Source organism: Neopsephotus bourkii, unplaced genomic scaffold (assembly GCF_033783945.1).
Source record: "Neopsephotus bourkii isolate Nb327-2 ecotype Australia unplaced genomic scaffold, CSIRO-AGI_Nbou_v1 NB_1328, whole genome shotgun sequence".
Taxonomy (NCBI): domain Eukaryota; kingdom Metazoa; phylum Chordata; class Aves; order Psittaciformes; family Psittacidae; genus Neopsephotus; species Neopsephotus bourkii.
The window spans coordinates 1,678,096-1,696,277 of record NW_026901808.1 but is presented as its reverse complement, the minus strand read 5'-3'; the positions used below and the strand labels follow the sequence as shown (position 1 = coordinate 1,696,277).

At 38.8% G+C, this 18,182-nt stretch overlaps 1 protein-coding gene across 1 annotated transcript in view; it reads left to right on the top strand.

The window, feature by feature from the left end:
• Window positions 1-17,094, top strand: part of PIK3CG (phosphatidylinositol-4,5-bisphosphate 3-kinase catalytic subunit gamma) — a 28,818-nt gene extending 11,724 nt beyond the window's left edge. Inside the window, exons 5-11 of the mRNA XM_061366260.1 lie at window positions 976-1,079; window positions 3,401-3,547; window positions 4,794-4,884; window positions 9,616-9,746; window positions 10,357-10,468; window positions 11,707-11,864; window positions 16,716-17,094. Of these exons, the coding sequence (XP_061222244.1) occupies window positions 976-1,079; window positions 3,401-3,547; window positions 4,794-4,884; window positions 9,616-9,746; window positions 10,357-10,468; window positions 11,707-11,864; window positions 16,716-16,997 (1,025 nt within the window). The 3' untranslated portion in view covers window positions 16,998-17,094. The remainder of the gene's footprint in view (window positions 1-975; window positions 1,080-3,400; window positions 3,548-4,793; window positions 4,885-9,615; window positions 9,747-10,356; window positions 10,469-11,706; window positions 11,865-16,715) is intronic.
• The last annotated feature ends 1,088 nt before the right edge of the window (window positions 17,095-18,182 follow it).

Genomic DNA, 18,182 nt, shown 5'->3' with positions numbered 1-18,182 from the left:
GTCCAGATCCACATCTAGCTTTCTCATTACGTTTTTGTTCTCTTTAATTTTTATTCCAAAAATTACCTGAACATTTATACGCAGCCTCTCCTGTGTAGTTTCTTTTAGAACAGTGCTCAAGTCTTTGTCCTAATGCAGGGTAAGACATGTTATTTGTATTATATTATATTATATTATTATTATATTAAGCAGCTTATGCTGCTAACACCTGCTAGCTGAGATGAACAAAATGCATCACATGCAGGATAATGCATACTGTTCTAAGCCGAAGATTCAGAAGCTTGAGGTTTTACAAATTCAAAGATTCAGTATATATGAACATTGAAATTCTTGTTCGTATAAATATACAGCAAATTTTCTTCTTACTGGAATGTGAGATTAACAAAAATGCACTATGGAGCCAGTTTTAGGAGAATATGAAATTCAGTATCTCTATAGTTAGAGTCCTTATGATTACAGTATAACTGACTCCAAGAATTCAAAAGCCCTGAATCTGTGTTCAAGAGCAATGAGGTAGGTTAAAAGGATACTGGAAAATGCCAGGTAATTTTAAATGCCTCCTCCTTCTGAGCCTTTAGGGCAGATAGTTTAGCATTTCCTTGGTAATTATAAGTGCAAACTATTTTTTTGTGTGTTGTACTGTGATTTGTTTTTTAAATTAAAGTTGACATTTTAATGTAACCTCCTGAGTCTTCAGAAGAACATCATGCACCCTGTGTAATGGTTACATGACTTGTGAGGTGCTTAAAGACTTTACCCTTAAGGGTCTAAAACCAGCTCTGTCCGTTAATAGTACAAGTTAAAGGGTTTTCCTCCATTGCTCAGATCAGGAGATGCTTGAGGAAAGCCATTTAAAAAGTAACTAAACAGAGAAGGTTTCCAGCTTAAATCATTGGTTTAGCTTAACAAGTTTGATTACCCATAACTTTTTTCGCTTTCCAACTTTTGATTCAGTGAGTTTTCTTGTAATTGCAGTTATTGTACAGCTGAGACAAAAACTTGAAAAGCTACAGAGCAGCAAACTTCCAGAAAGTTTTAGGGTTCCATATGATCCTGGTCTAAGAGCAGGAGCGTTGGTGGTAAGTATATGCTGAGTTTGTGCAAACCCCTTTAACAACCCCCAATGTCCTGTTTGCAAGAATGTGTCATTTGTTAAAAAATTTTGCAAATATGTCTAAAGGTCTAATTTCACTGTGAATACAATAGCAGTTGATGGACTCAGTAGGTTTTTGTTCCCAAAGCTATTAGCGTTTTTCTGAGTGTAATGGCATGCCACCATGCACTAAAAATATGCAAGAACTCATAAAATCCTAATCATTAAATGTCAATTGTGATTTTTCCATTAGTCCAGAATTTAAGCAGCTAACTGCCTTTTTTTTTTTTTTTTTTACATTAAATACCCGTATAAAACTGTTTTATCTGACTTTAGGGGCCTTGGGATATTCAGTTTTTATTCCTCCGGTTATTTGCTCTGTCTTATTCTTATTCTGATTCATATCTGTTACTCGGGTTTCGGTTCAGACCTTCATCTTACAAACAAAAATGTCTTCTTTAGCTATTTCTGATGTTGGGGGGTTGTTTTGTTGGTTTTATTGGAATACATTAAGATTTGGTAGAAATACATTAAGAAGCACTTGGGGTTTTCTGTGTTGCTGCCTCGGGTGTTGTGGTGAGATTTCAATGGTTAATACTGAGTCAGAGTTAAAAACAAGATGAATAAATCAGTAGATGTGTAGTGAAAGGGAATTGGCTCATGCATCTGGTGTGCAGGTTTGGGTGAAGAGGCACAGTGAAAATCCTTGGATTCACTTGTGGAACAAGAAACCTGCAAGAAAAGAATCCCTTGATTTTTCTCTGAACTAATGGCAAACCATCCAGGAATTGCCAAATAGTCAGGTACTCTTTTGGGTAACTAATATTAGTTGTCTAGATCTAGCCATGTTTCAGTTAAATAAGCTTGTGCCTTGATAGATAGGCTGAGAGTTAAACACCAACCAGCTGGGCATGACTGACAGTACTTCTGTCAGTTAATTCAAACATTGTTTAGTCAGAAATACCAAATTTGTGGCTTCTTAAATATTATTTTCTTGATTGTATTTCTCTTTTTCGTGTTTCGTGTACAAAAATCACCAACTGCTTGACAAAAAGTAGATTTCAAAATAGAATAAAAGATCTTTCAGGACTTTCTAGTTTTCCTTCACTTAGGAAGTATTCAGCCTTCCCAAGACATTTCTAGGTGAAGGAAGCCATAGGTTTACAAGGGAAGGTAGCTATGTCCATAAATACATAGGTTAGGGCCTTCTCTTCTTCCCCTGATGACTGGACAAAAATATTTGACATAAACTATATTGGTAAGCTTTTGTTTCATCTTCATTCTGGTAAGTGCTAATTGTAACCTTCAAACCCTAAAATTTGACTAGTCTAAACCAAATATTGGAAGCAAAATCAGTTTCTAATAAATTCAAAGATTTAACATCTTCTCCCTTTTTTAAAGATACGGATGGCAAAAACTGTTTTGTTTTAAACTACAAGTTCAATCTGCAAAACACAAACATTCCAAAATACTCTTCTCTGATGTCATCAATTCATTTTGAGAGCTGATGTCAGCCCTCAAACACTAATGTGCACTTGCTTTTATTATCTTAGATGGCTTTATTGTACATGGTAACGTTCAACAATGAACCAGGAGTTCCAGAATAGAAAGTATTATATACTGCAGTTGTATTAGACGTAATTATCTGAGAAAACATTTGAAATACTGCAATTTCAGTAGTTTCAGTACTGAATTTCTCAAGATTAAAAATGTAATAAAGCAGGGAATTTATTTTCTTATTTTGTGAATGATTATGTTAAATGTGCTTCACAAATGCCATTTTCCCCATGCATTTGAATGATTTACTAAGGGAGTTGAATCAGGCAATCTGGAATAACTGATGTTGCTGGAAGTCACAAGGGTGGGTGATGTGGTAAATTGCATTAGACAATGATCATGTTCGAGTTTTGCAAAGCCTCTGTCAGAGTGCTGTTGTGAGAGTCTGTATTTGCCAGTTTTGTCAGAATCTCTTATTCCTGGTTTCAGATTTGAAGGGTGGAGGGTGAAGGGGGTGTTTTCTTTTTGTTTCTGGGGTTTTTATCTGTCTGCAGCAGGTTTACAACTAAATCCAGTTCTGAGAGTCAAGGCATACTTTCTCCTTTCTTACGGACAGTATTAAAATCTGTGCAAATTCAGTGAGGCTTTATGTGGCAATTGGATACTATTCCTTACGTGTGCTTTCAGCATGTTTCTTGTGGTGTAACTGACTGGAAGTTCGTCAAGTACTCTGTGGCAGGTGTGTAAAAAGGTTGGTTGTGTTGATGTTAGAGTACAGTGGCTAACAAGCAATGAATGTCTCTTTCACAGATAGAAAAATGTAAAGTAATGGCATCTAAGAAGAAGCCCCTCTGGCTTGAATTTAAATGTGCAGATCCAACAGCTTTATCAAATGAAACCATAGGCATAATCTTTAAACATGGAGATGACCTCCGTCAGGATATGCTGATTTTACAGGTATGGTGGCCAAAATGTATAAAATTAATAACATGAGCGTTTTAAAATACTTTAAAGTTGGTTTACTTTTCAGCAGTGTGTATGCCTCACTTTTATTGTCCATATGAAATACAAGGCTGTCTCTTGTTTCTTAAACTGTATGGCAAGGGTGATGTCAAAACTGGGCCTTCTTTCTTGTTCTACAGTTTTTTATGTTAACTGTGCTGTGGGTTAACCCCAGAATGGGGAAAGAGAAAAGGAAGAGTAAAAGCAAGAAAAATTGTGGGTTGAAATAAAAATTGTTTAATAAGCAAAGGGGAAGTGGAAGAAGGTAGAAAGAAAACAAAACAGATGATGCAAAGACAGTCACCCATGGGTAGACCAATACCCAGACAGTTCCTGTTCAAAAGGTTAACCTCCCTAAATCCCCTTCCTCTCTGTGTTATTGCTGAGCGTGACATTCAGCATGGAATGTTTCTTTGGTTAGCTCAGGTCATCTGCCTGGTTGTGACACCCTGCCCCCCCCCCCAGACTCCTGTGCACCCCCAATCTCTTCACAATGGGACAGAATGAAAAAACAGAGGCAGCCTTGGCATGCTGAAAATGCTGTTCAGCAATAGCTTGAACACCACTGTGTTACCAGCATTGCTTTGGTCAGGAACCTAAACCACAGCACCATATGAGCTGCTCTGCAGGAAATTAACCTCTTCCTAGCTAGACCCAGTACATGCTGTTACCCTGTTTTCTCCTGCCATGTGCCGTACATACTTCACATTTAGGTTTTAGAGAAGTAGTCTTACTTAGTGCAAGAGGGACAGTTTTTCTGATAAATCATATTTATCATTTATTTACGCAATGCGTGAAGTTCCAAATGAAAAAGAAATCAGCAGGTAGCATTGCTCTAGTAATATTTCAGTGATTGTTCTGACAAACTGGTTTGTTACCACTTTTGGGGCTATCTATGGGAAAAGTGGATACTTGCTAAGGTGTTCAATCTCAGCTCATGTAAAAACCATGCAATTTATTTATTAATACTTTATAAAACAGTAGAGATTGCCTGGACACAGGACAGATGAGGAAATATAAGCCCTAATTCTGTAACTGATAATCTTGAATGGCTGCACACTTTTGTATTTATCTCTTTACCTGTAAAGCAGAGAAGTAAGTTTAAACCCATCTCAGCAGTCTGGGTAGTGTTATTTGTGTGAGTAACAAGTCATGTCCAAATAATTTCACATAATTTGACATATATTTTTGTTTCTACTAGATTCTTAGAATTATGGAATCCATTTGGGAAGCAGAATCCTTGGACCTCTGTTTGTTACCGTATGGCTGTATTTCTACAGGGAACAAAATAGGTATGTGATCACTCTTCTTGTGTCTGGAAATTCAAAATACCGTGGCTACAGAAGTTGTGCATGGGAGAGCTATTCTAGTATGTGCTCTGGTCCTGAGATACATAGCAATTTAATGCACTTTCTGTGAGGCATCCTCAGTTGTGTCTTAACCATGGTTTCTGCCCTTCTGATGGGTATTCTTCAACTGCTGCACTAGCTTAACTGACTCCGATTCTTGTGCAAGTTCAACTGTTCAGGTCCTGCTGTAAGTTTCTCTTTAATAACAATATTTGGTATAAAAAAAGCAGCAAAAGTGAGTGACTTATTCAAGATGTTTGAGAAGAATAAAATAGAGAAGAGTTAAATAGCAAAATCTTGTATGTTCATTCCCTGACCTAAAGCTTCATACCCTATACAACATAGAAGCAGTGGTGTTACTCAACAGGGTGCTCAGAAAATATTTCTCAGCGGGCATTAGTTCCTGCAGCACAGATGAACTGTTTCCCAGAATTTCAGTTGCTTACAAAGTTTCTGGAGAACCCCACACCAGTGTGGTGGTGTGTAGATGGACTGGGTTGCATGGCAAGTTTTTGACAGCGGAGGAGCTGCAAGGGTGGCTTCTGTGAGAAGCTGCTAGAAACTTCCTCCATGTCCCATAAAGCCAATGCCAGACAGCCCCAAGACAGACCTGCCACCTGCCAAGGCTGAGCCCATCAGTGACAGTGGTAGTGCCTCTGGTATAATGTATTTAAGAAGGGGAGAAAGTTACTGCACAGGAGCAATTGCAGCCATACCGAGGAGTGGGAATACAAGTGAGCAGCAAGTTGTTTTCTGCAGACAGCAAGGTTAGTGAAGACAGAGGGAAAGGAGGTGCTCCAAGTGCTGTGAAAGGGACCCGCACTGGAGCAGCTCATGAAGAAGTGTCGCCTGTGGGAAGGCCCCATGTTGGAGAAGTCCGTGAAGGCCTGAGTCCTGTGGGAGGGACCCCATACTGGAGCACAGGAAGAGTGTGAGTAGTCCTGCCCCTAAAGAAGAGGAAGAGGCAGAGACAATGTGATGAACTGACCACAACCCCCATTTCCCACCCCCCTGTGCTGCTGAAGGGGAGGACATAATAATTCAGGATTGAAGCTGAGCCCAGAAAGAAAGGCAGGGTAGGGGAAAGGTGTTTATTAAGATTTAGTTGTATTGCTCACTATCCTACTTTGGTTTGATTTGTAATAAATTAAACTAATATCCCCAAGTTGACTCTGTTTTTCTCATGATGCTAATTGGTGAGTGAAATCTCCCTGCCCTTATCTCAACCCACAAGCCTTTGTTATATTTCCTCTCTCCCCGTCCGGCTGAGGAGAGCAGTGATAGAGCAGCTTTGGTGGGCACCAGCCAGGGTCAGCCTACCACCGCCGAGCACTTGATCAGCTCCGGAAGAGTTTGTTTCCATCTAGAAATGCCATTACTGATGATCCTCATGGCTCCAAACTGACTCTTTATGGGTGGATTGTATATGTTAAGTATCTGAGCACATCCACACTGCAGTTTCCTAGTATCCAGATGATACATAATTGACTGTAGAGTCAGTTTTGCTGAGCAGTTCTTGATTGATTAGCTGGAGGAAAGCCTTCTCTGTGTAGAAAAGTTGGCCATGGCCAAATGAAGATATTGTGCTGGAAAAAAAATGCTTTGGCTGGTGTAAACAGTGCGCCAGTGAGATGGATTAGCAAGTACAGCTCTGCCATTTACTTAAAGCGTGAACATGTGTAAAAATTAGCAAGTTTGTTAATTGCTGTCATTGGTGTAGCTGGCAGTATGGTAGTAACTGCATGGATTGGTAAAATAATGATAATATAAATATTGCAATGTGTCTCCCATGATCTCCAGCTTTCTAGCTCTTTTCTTTTTCAGAAATACATTTTGCTTTATGGATCAAACAAGAATGAGCTGAGTGCTGGCAGAATTAAGAGCTCTTTTTAGTCTGTCTGTAATGCACTTCCTCTCTAAAATCCATTGCCACATGAAATTTTTGTTATCCTCTCATTTGACTTCAGGATATCTCAGCCCTGAAGGAAACCCGAACTCACTGATAAAACACTTGGCAGTGTGGCACAAAAGAGTTTCTCCTAATATAAGTCTTAAAATTAAATAAATTGTATTGATAGAATTCTAACAATAAAGGAAATTGAACAGTACATATCAAAATACCAACTGTAAATATAAGGAGGGTTGGGTTTCTTCCTCTCCTTAAGTATAACAAATCTATTTTTTTAGAGAGACTTTTCAGATTTAATTCAATTTTGTTTAAAAATGTCTAAGGACAATGTAATGTATTGAAAAAATGGGGGAAGGTGGAGGAATTCTGCCGGTGATCCTAGCATCTTTATATTGAAGTTACTCCATTATTCTTGCATGAATTTGTGATTGACTCCCCATTCTTTTATCTCAAGGAAGTAATTGTTTATTTCCCTGTATGCAAGGGGAGGTGTTAGACTTTAGCATCCTTTCAGCACCACAGTAGGGGCATGGTTAATCACATAAAGACTCCTGTTGGGTTTGCTAAGAATACCTGCAGCCTAAATTAGAAATACCCATTGCGGGACACTGAGGTAGAGCTTATGCTTGTTTGGAAGCAAACCAAAGAGTAGTGGCTTGAAAATACTCTTTCACAGTATTCATATGTGGTTTTCTTCCAAGCTTCTTCTTCCCTCCCTCTTAGTATATCCATGGAACCTGGGGCAGTTTCCTTGTACTGGCACAGGAACAGCCCCCCATTCTGTAGTGAGCACAGCGAACCAGCCACGTGTTTCCCACCTGGGGCTGGCATCCCCTCTTCTATAGGGCTTCCTCAGTCTGCTGAAAGCGTCTGCATTCAGCGCACTTTGCAGTTTTGGAAACATCCATCCTCTCCACTGCTGCTGCCAAACAGACCTCTGCAGGAGGAGCTTTTTCTTCTATGTATCACTGGGAAAAGGCCATACCCTATTCTCTCTCCCTTTGACATCACCATATGTTCCTGGCTCTGGGAGGCAATTATCACTACTTACTATGCTGCAACGCTGCCAAATATAAGCAGTTCAAGCTGGCAGTTAATATAAGAGTCACCTGCTTTAGTACCACAGATCCCCAGAAACACGTAGCACAGTGGCGTTCACTGCTGCACTTCCTCCCAGCTGAATACAACCCAGCTGAGATCCCAGTTAATGAAACCTAGGACTAGCCATACCTACTGAGAGGCATGTCAGTAGTTTAGAAGGATTTGCCAGTTGATCTGTACTATTCCAGCAGCTAACTCTTTCTTTACCATGATACCTTTAACCTACTTACTTTGTCAGAGTAAACTGCACAACATTCTGTGTAGGTTTTATACCACTCTTAATGGCAGTGCAGCAGAGAACGATCAGTAAAGGGTTTTCATTAGCAGCTGCTTTAAATTCTGGGGACTTTTCAACTGCTAATCAACATAGCTGTACTGCGAGAAGTTCTAAATGCAAGAGGAAGCGGAAGATGGCTCCTACAACAGCTCCACTCCCTTGGAATCAAGGAGCTCTTGGCCGGTAGAGGGAGATTTGAGCACAGGCAGGGGAAGCCTTTTGAACAGCTGGAATGGGATCTGGAGCTCACTCCCAGGAGGAGAACAGCAGCTTAACAAGCACAGACCCAAACGCAGAACGTTTAAACTTGTTGGTGTTGGCAGTGGGTTTTGGAGGTCGTATTTCCACGATACTTTTATTACAGACAAATCAGGGCCACTGTCAAGATGGAAGACATACCTTCAGAGGGTATTCAGCCATGACTCAAGCCACGCATGGAAGGCAGAGGCAGGAAGAAAGTACTGCCTTGTTACTCTGCTACTGAAAACTTTGCACATAATTCAGTAATGGCAAAAGGGTAGGACTGTGACTAGATAGAAATTAGTCTGTTTCAGAGAGAGACTGAAACTGAATCAGAAACTGCTTTGAATAACTTTGGGAAGAAAGGGATGTTTTGCTTTGCTTGCTTATCTTTGAGCTGAAGCTAGGCTCTTACCTAGAGGAAACTACTGAATCTGAACCAGAGGAAGAAAATATAGTATTTCCAGTTACCAATAAAGTGAAACTAAAATCTGATCTTCCTCCCTGCAGGGCAGACTACATCTGCTGTTCTTGCCTACAAGCAGGGTTGTGTTTGCAGCCTCTGTTTCTGCTTTTCTGTCTAGCTCCCCCTCCATTGCTTGCCACATTAGTATGAACAGTACAAGTCTTTGTTTCTGCACTGTATTGCTGTTATGTACTGATTTGCTTTTTTGAGGATCTGTGCAGTTTAGGGACCAACACCCAGGGCCCAACAGCCAGAGCTTTCCACCCACAATGCCACTACTGTCCCTCAGCGTGTACTGGTATTTCTGAACCTTTCTGTGCATATGCACTTTAAGTTTAAATTGGATTTACTGCAGGAAGGTTGGCTTTGTTCCTCTGCCACAGCTCTGGCAACATTCGCATCCCTTGGCTGCTGCAGTGCTGCAGCTTCTCTCCCACTCCTCAAACTTGTGAAGTTGGAGAGAAGCAGATGGGAATGTGAATGGTACCTGGGCTTGTGCAGGGGATGAGGAGAAGAGATAGTTCCTCTCCTGGGGAAAAGCCTTATGTAGAGGGTCGCTACTCATCATGTGATTCTTTCCATTATCAAAGGTTTTGTGTTCTCATGAAGGAGAAAATGTAATTTAATACACATTAGTATAGATTTAATAAATTCTTCTAACTTCATCCTTATTTTCTGTAGGAATGATTGAAATTGTGAAAGATGCTACAACAATTGCCAAAATCCAACAGAGTACAGTTGGCAACACTGGTGCATTTAAGGATGAAATACTAAACCAGTGGCTCAAGGAAAGATGCATGATTGAAGAGAAGGTGAGTTCTCTGAATTTTTAAGTAGGATTCTCAAACGCACCATACTAATTCGGGAGCACAGAGCCCACACAATTGTGTCTGTGTTGCTTGACATGAGTTTGAAAAACCCAGTCATTTTCCCTGTACCTGTGTCTGTGAAAGAGCCTTTAGGATCCAGCTGGCAGCTGAGCTCCTGCGAAACAAGATGCTTTAGAAATGACTTCTCTGTCAGTGATATTTAGAAGTGATACATGAGGTGCAGATTGAAATGACATCCAAGAGCACTGGAAGGCAGTGTGGGTTTAGAGAATTAAAAGACAGGTTTGGGTACTCACAACTCCTTTGCTCTGGTAGGTCCACTGACCTACAAGAGAGCTTTCTGCCAGCTTCTTTTCTCAGAAAGCATGGGCAACTTATGGGTATGCTTATTTTATATGTGCTAAGGGATAGAGCGTGCTCACACAGTACGGCGAGTGCCATGCAGGGCTGTGATCTTAATCTTTGCTGTGCAGCAGTGTATTTTATAAGACAGTTGAGAGATACATGTTGAAAGAAAGGCATATGACTTTGAGAATGACTGGATTTGGTTTCTAGCATTGAAGCATTTAACATCTCTAAGGTTTATGTTTAGTTTCAGGCAGCTGTGGAAAGATTTGTTTATTCTTGTGCTGGATACTGTGTGGCAACCTTTGTACTTGGAATAGGAGACAGGCACAATGACAACATCATGATTACAGAAACAGGTGAGTTATTATTTGAGACTGTCATAGAAGAAGAAGGGACTGTCTATACTTAATTAGATTTGTCTTTAATTTTAATAAATAGTGTATTTAACAATGAATTAAGAGATACAATCTGGTTCTGTCAGCATTGCTTACATGTTCAGGTCCTCCTGTGACATTGAAATATATCATCACCCCTTTTGGCTTTCATGTAGGATCTAAGGTATTTATCATTCTTTTCCAAGGATGACTTGTTACAAACTATGTCCCAGGGAATGTAAAACTAATTATTTTTTTTTAGCATCTAAGATCTAAAATCCAAAAAATATCTAAAAAGTCGGGAGCTGTTCAGCTGTCTGAAGTGTTGATGTGGGTCTGGTAGTGTCCAGTGGAACTGTATCTGTGTCAGAATTCAAACGTTACTGGACTGTTTTCACTTTGAGGAACATAATTGCTTTATGCACCTTTGTTAAAAAAACCTAGAAAATGAGTGTATGTGGGGGGTATTGGTTTTGCTACTGAAGTCTGTGGCAATCCTGAAAGAACCACAACCTTTTCATATTACAAACTTCAATAATTCTTTCGGTAGCTGCACATTGATTCATCTTTAATTTTGTAGATGGAACCCCTGAACAAGCCATACATATGGAGGAGTTTTATTTGGTCTAAGAAGTTAACTTCCAGTTTCGTAAACCACTTGCTTCATAGTCTTTACATAATGTTAAGAGACAGAGAATACTTTTGGGCTTAGTTAGAGGCTGCATATTTAGTATTAAACATATTATAGTTAAAGTTTTACGAGTTGAAGGTTAGAGAGAAGTACTACCCTGAAGGCAGAAATGAGCTAATTGAAGACTACAATAAAAAAGTTCATCAGAAGTCTATGAGGAAAAGAAGACAAAGAAATGCTTCCATATAGACTTTATATGTAACATAATAAATATAACATATTATGACATTATATGACTTAACACGACATAACATCATAACATAACAATGTTAGAGCCTATGGACAGAAAATGAGGGACAGGTCAGTATATATGGAGACAGAGAAAGAAAGGTTATTCTGTTGTGGTCAGGATCAGGTTTGCCTTAGTCTTTAACAGGACCTGTCTCGAATGACAGAAGCCATAAAGATGTCAGTCTGAGAGGCCTGCAGAGAGTAGATCTGGTAGGTTTTGAGGACTCTGAAAGTGCCTGAAGTGTTCTTGGCAGTTTATTGTATTTGAGCCTAACTGTAACTTCTTCTCTTTACGAAGGTAACCTTTTCCATATTGATTTTGGCCATATTCTTGGGAATTATAAAAGCTTCCTTGGAATTAATAAGGAAAGAGTTCCTTTTGTGCTGACTCCAGATTTTCTGTTTGTCATGGGGACTTCCGGAAAGAAGACAAGTCTCCATTTCCATAAATTTCAGGTAAATAGTGAATATCTAGCTGCAAATCATGTATGCAGTATTTTTCACCCTCTGAAATGAATATTAGTGTCTTAGTTTTCAAAGGTATTTCCTGGATATTATGTTAATAAAATTTACCAAATAATAATAATATTCTGGGATATTTTAGGCCCAAACAAGAGCAAAATTATCTGTAGCATTATGGGTATTAGAATTCAACAATCCACAAAGCCACACTGGAAAGCTTCAGTTAGCAGTAGACCAGATAGGCGATCCTTTCTTTGTTTCTTGTCTTGATTGTCTTCGTAGAGGGCTTGAGTATTTGTGCAATTAGAGACTCAGCTCTGAGCAGAAGCTGCCACGCAGTGCGAGAGGTGTTCCTCAGCTGGCTTTGCTGGAGTTATTCCTGCCTGGTTCTGTCCTTGTGTTCTGGAGCAAAACACTACTGCATCCAAATAGAAATCTGCAGTGACCCTAAGCTATGCCAGATTCTGATTTTGTGAAGTGAATGGATTTAACACTCAGAAAGAAAAGAATGTTGTTAAAAATCCATTCTGCTGCAGCATCTATTTGCCATTAAGCCCTTCAAAAAAAGCTGTGATTTTCCAAGCTTGTGTAGGACCTGAGGAAAGCAAAATGCTGTTTAGTGTGTTTAATGAAATGGCTGAGAGTGTGGCTGAGCAGAAGAAAATGGATGTCTGGGGTATTAATCCTGTGCTCATCTTTAAGTACTTTAAGTAAGTGCCTGATTTAAAAAGCAGGTTCCCTATAACATCAAATTAAAAAGTCTCCTCCAGAGTGTGAGTCAAAGGAAAAGCCAAACTTAGGTGTTCTGGATTCCCTGTTGATAAACCAGTCTCTCTTTCCCATGAGGAGTCTGGTTTTCTAACCTGAGTACCTGATAACGGTTCTTACTGCTGGATAGTGAATATGCCCCTTTGAACCTGTACACGACTGTACAGCAAATAAGGAAGCAATTGCCATCCTTGAGCCCAGACTTCTGAAAACAACTAAAGATCAAGGTGTGACTTCTGAGTCTTTGTTTTGCACAAGGACTGGCTTTATCACAGTGCGGAGGTTTTGAAGGGGCTTGTAGCTCAAAAAGATTTAAGAGCAGGGTGCATTTTGCTGTGGAACTGCTGAGCGCAGGCTCTCAGAGAAGCCTGTGAGCTGTGCTATAAGCAGGAAAGATGCTGTTGCTGCAGCTGTAAGCCACGTGCAAGTGTGGGGCTGAAACACCATTCTGGGGTGTGTCATTTCATAGAAGACCTCTGTTCTGGAAGCAGGAAATAGTTTAAAATGTGAAGTGTGCTAATGGAGAATTGGAAGACTGTCAACCTGTTAACGTCTGCACTAAGGTAACGCTGTGTTCATATGTATGGATCTTCCAGCTTTTTAGAGAACATCTGACCTTTACTTCAGCAGCCCAAATACCAAAAGCAAAAGGAGGGGATTTTGGTCTTAATCTCTCTTCAGTAAGCCATGCCTTCACCATACATTCCTGGTTTTGACCAAATACATATTTTGTTATTCTGGTACATATTTCTAAATACTGCTACCATCCCACTAGTGCAGATGGTCTAGGAATGCTGCGACAGTGCCAATGTCATTTCTGCTACTGCCATTAACCAGATGAAAGGTAACTAAAATAGTAATAAAGAGCAAGATCTGCATCACATATTTTGCTGTAAAAAAATATGTGCTTTAATTATATGGTCAGAGTACAAAAGTAAACAAAATTATAGCTTCATTTTTCAACTGGCTGATTTCATCATGTTTCCTAATACTGAGGGATTCATTCAGTGTGTCTGCTGGTTCTCTCATGTATTAATGGGAAAGTCTCGTTATTTATCCTTCATTAATTTTTAAGAGCATCTCTCATTGATTTGTACTTCAACTACACTAAAATAGGCTGTACTTTAGAGGAATGGTTTGGTTTTTGCAGGCTTTGGTGTTTTTAATATTTTAAAATATCTACTCTTAAAAATCTTATTTCTCTGTCACCTTTTGGTTACAGTTCATACAGGTGTGTGAGCCGTAGCGCATACTGCAGGTATCAGAGCAAGTTAGTTAAACAAATAAACTTGACCAGAGCATAGTTTGTTATTAGTGGACTTCTAAAGCTGTCAGTGGCTTGGCAATTTGGCTGGAACTAGCAATAAAGCTCATTCCCATTAGCTCTTAATCCAAATGTTGTTTCTCTTTTTGTTTGCGTTCGTTATGATGGTTTAATGAAAACTCAAGGCCCAGGGTTATTAATGACATTGCAGAAATGCTTAGTAGAAAGCAGTATTTGATGGTCTTTCATCCTAATTGCAAAAATGTATTTAAGCATGACTTCATCTGAGAAGACAACTATTTTTCTGGTCCATCTATGAATTTTCCAGCTGCCTTAGTACTGTCCAGATTTCTCTTGCTGTAGGTGTCATACGTGGTGGTATTTCCTTTCCAGACTTTGGTTGAAACCAATGCAGCTGTCTTAAATCCTATGCATATGCAGCTTTTCACTTCTTACTTGTAGAAAGATCTTCATAGTCTTTTGAGCTTTGGCCACTTAGTTATTATTAGTTTGCCTAAAATTGTCTTTGATAGTTTTTGCATTAAATTTGGAATGCATTTTTTGTTCATTATATTTGATTTATTTGATTCATTATTTTTTCATTACTCCGCCACCTTGATACAGAGAGCTGTATTTTCAGTACTAGTACAATTCGTCTATACCTTTTGCTTACAAAAGCTGATCTATTTGATTCTCAAATAAAGGTGACAGAAAGCAACGGGGTTTCCAGTTCGTCATTGAAAAATACTTCTTTGTAGTGTGCTGTACAGGGAAGGGATGGCCTGTGTAACAGAGCTTGGATACTTTATATTATAAAAATGCCTGACCTTTAGGATAACAATACTTAGGACAGTTTCAGGGTCTCAAAATGATTATTGCCTGTTGGACAACAGGATTTTGGTTTATCCTCAGTTCCTATCATTTTGCCTATGGCTTTAGATTAGTTAGCAGCTTCCTTCTTAATCCCATGGTAAACATCTTGACACATACGTATGTGTTATTTTTGGTTCTCTTTGCCTCTCTTGGAAGTGTAAAAATCAGTTTCCTTGGAAGATGTTAATTCAAAACTCCATTCAGCTCCTGTCTGAATAAATAACTGTAACAGGCAGATACATGATTTTTTCATCCTTTGAATTCCTGGAAGGAACTGCCTTTGAGATGCAGCGATGCCAGGTTCTTGACTGCATAATTGTTTTCTGTCTCAGACACCTGCAGTAGTGAGATGCATCATCCATACTGAAATGTAAAACCTTCTTTGGTATAACTATAAAGAGCTTTCATCCCTTTCAAGGGGAACAAAATGCACACTAACTCTTGTGACAAGATTTCCCTGTTTGAAGTTGATAATACATAAGCAGAATTTCTTTTCTTTTTTCTTTTCCTCTGGTGTCATGGAGAGAAGCTAATCTCTGTGATAAGATGATGGTGCTTTCTGTTGTAAATTATGCTTTGTCCATTGCGGTTTATCTTCTGCTTTGCTAGAGCTAAACTAACATTAACGTTCGTAATTATGATCTTATTTCAGGACAGAATTTATTGGGAACAGGGAAAGGTTTAACAGGAAAAAAGAAACCCTAGAGACAGATCTTTGACATAGCATCTTCCTTATTATCTTCCTAATCTGTCTGGTTGGTTGTCCTGGTGTTTCTGATGGGAACAGTGACAGATGTTAAGGTTATTTATGCACTTCTTACTGTTTCTAAGGAAGAAAAAACCCATACGCCTTGTCAAAAATTAAACTGTGTTCTAGAGGGCTGATGAGATTTGCTGGAACTTCACATGAAAATATTTGGCTTTCTTAAGAATTCTTTAATAAATTCATATACATTTGTGGAAAGGTTAAATTGAATATTTAATTGGGTAAGAAATACCATGCTTCAGCTTTGGTTTTGACCTTCTTGGAAATATTTTTCATTGTTTTACATTACTGCATTGCAGGCCCTATTTAACTTTCTAATATATGACTGATTTCTTCATGGCATTGTCTTCCTTAAGATGTTATTTCTAAAACTAAGTGAGTAATAAATTTAATATAAGAAATAATCATTTCATTTTATGTATTAGTCACTTAGCATTAAATCTCTTTCAAAAAGCATAGCTCATTTTTCCACACTGCAGAAATTTTGTTCTTCTAAAGGTTATGCTGTTAAGCACAGATTACTTATATATGAAAGTGGAAAAGCAGTGAAAAATAAATCTCTGGAATCCAGTATGACAGTACGGAAACATGGAAGTCCTACAGCAAGACAGTGTGCCTGAAAACTAGAGCTGTCAGCTGGAAAAATGGCTCAGAACACCAAGCCTGAAAAATCTTCCCCATTAAATAAGCCATCATCTCTGCAAAGTTAAGAGATACATGTATAAAATGAAGAACAGTCCCCTGGAGGTACTGCTTTATCTGGTATCACTTGCCATCCATGGTCTTTAAACGGGAACATACCAATTGGAAAGGAAGACAATGAATTATCTCTTGTCTTTTTTAATGGCCACAGAAAAAGATTAGGAAAATTAATTTGGAATTTTGGTGAAGGTAAGGTTTTGTGCTTCAATAATTAATATGCTATTATTGAAAAGAGCTGTAGTTTGTACCCTAAAACAGTTCTTGTTGCCCCAGGGTGTGGTGGTGAGCAAAATAATACCAAGTAACAGACGCAAAAGTTGACTTTGTGTTTCTGCTCAGGTAAACAGCTCTGTTGGGTCTCCTCTCTGATGTACTTGAGTGATTGAATAGTGTTGGTGAATAGTCCTGTGAAATTCCTACACCACCCCTCAGTTCACCTCATCAGTTAACAACAAATTCTTCTCTCTTGTAGGATGTATGTGTGAAGGCTTATTTAGCTCTTCGACACCACACAAACCTGCTGATCATCCTGTTCTCCATGATGCTAATGACTGGAATGCCCCAGTTAACCAGTAAAGAGGATATTGAATATATCCGGGATGCACTGACAGTAGGGAAAAGCGAAGAAGATGCCAAAAAGCATTTTCTTGATCAGATAGAGGTTTGCAGAGATAAGGGCTGGACTGTGCAATTTAACTGGTTTTTACATCTTGTGCTGGGAATCAAACAAGGAGTAGAAAAGCATTCTGCTTAATGTTTTATGTAAATGACGTGTGGGTGTGAATAGGAGGTTAGTGAAACTACGTGTTATTTATGAATTCAGAATAAATGAGCAGTCAAAATTGCCTTTACTTTGCTGGCAGCTTAAATGGATCTTCTGAAAAGGCAAGAACTTTTGCTCTGCCCCTCCAGAAGACCTTCCTGCAGTCAAGATTTTCTTTGTTTTTTAATGTCCAGTGACACTTCATGTTGCTGGATTCCTTTCCCTAGGTGCTTCGCTGGTGTGGCCTGCATTTTTCTTGTTTTCTTTAGCAAAAAAATTTGGATAAATATGAAGGAGGAGCTCGAGTAAGATGATCGCCTGCAAATTCAAATGGAAATCCCCTATGACATTAATTGTTCATGAGGGTCAGGCCCTTCAAAAGCAGAAGGATTTATTTCGTATCTGTAGTCCTCTTGAAATCCCTGTAGGCAATTCACTTCTTTCTCAGGATGGCTTATGCTCAAGTGTTCTTCACCCACACCCTTCTCTTCTCTCCCTTCCTTAATACTTTGTCCTGTTTGGATCTTAAATGTCAGTAGAAACAGCTTTGGCTCTGCCACTAGAGGAGATAACCTTACTGTTATTGTAGCCTCCTGACATAGACAACTGAGCTTGACTGTCCTGCCAGGAGAACTTTGGAGTTACCTGGAAATTTCTCAGGTTTGAACCTGGAATTTTGAAGGTTTCATTTTGAAAGTTTTTTACTGTATTTTCTAATGAGGAATGTCCATATTCTATTAGAGATTCTGTTCTTACTGTAAAGTTACTAAAATTCCACCTGGTTAGTAAAAGCTGTGTAGAAAACACGTTGGTACTTCCTTATTACTGAGAAAACTCCTTATGTAAGAGTAATTGCCATTTTACCAAATATTTGAAAAACCCAAAGTTATTTATTCTTTGGAGATATATTTTCAGGATATACCTAGAAAGAATTAAATGTAATCTTTGAAACTGTGTATATTTTGCTATTTATTTTTAAATCCCTTAAGAGATTCTACTACTGAAAAAGCTATTTATGAAAGAAAAAAAACTTATCTTGAATTTCAATATTTAAACTGAAAAGAGTTAAAAATGGGCAGTGTTAAATAGAATCTTAACTAGAATCTACTGTAGGATACCTGCAAATCATCAAATCTGCCTGTGGTAGGACACGAAAAAAACAGCATGAATTAGTGT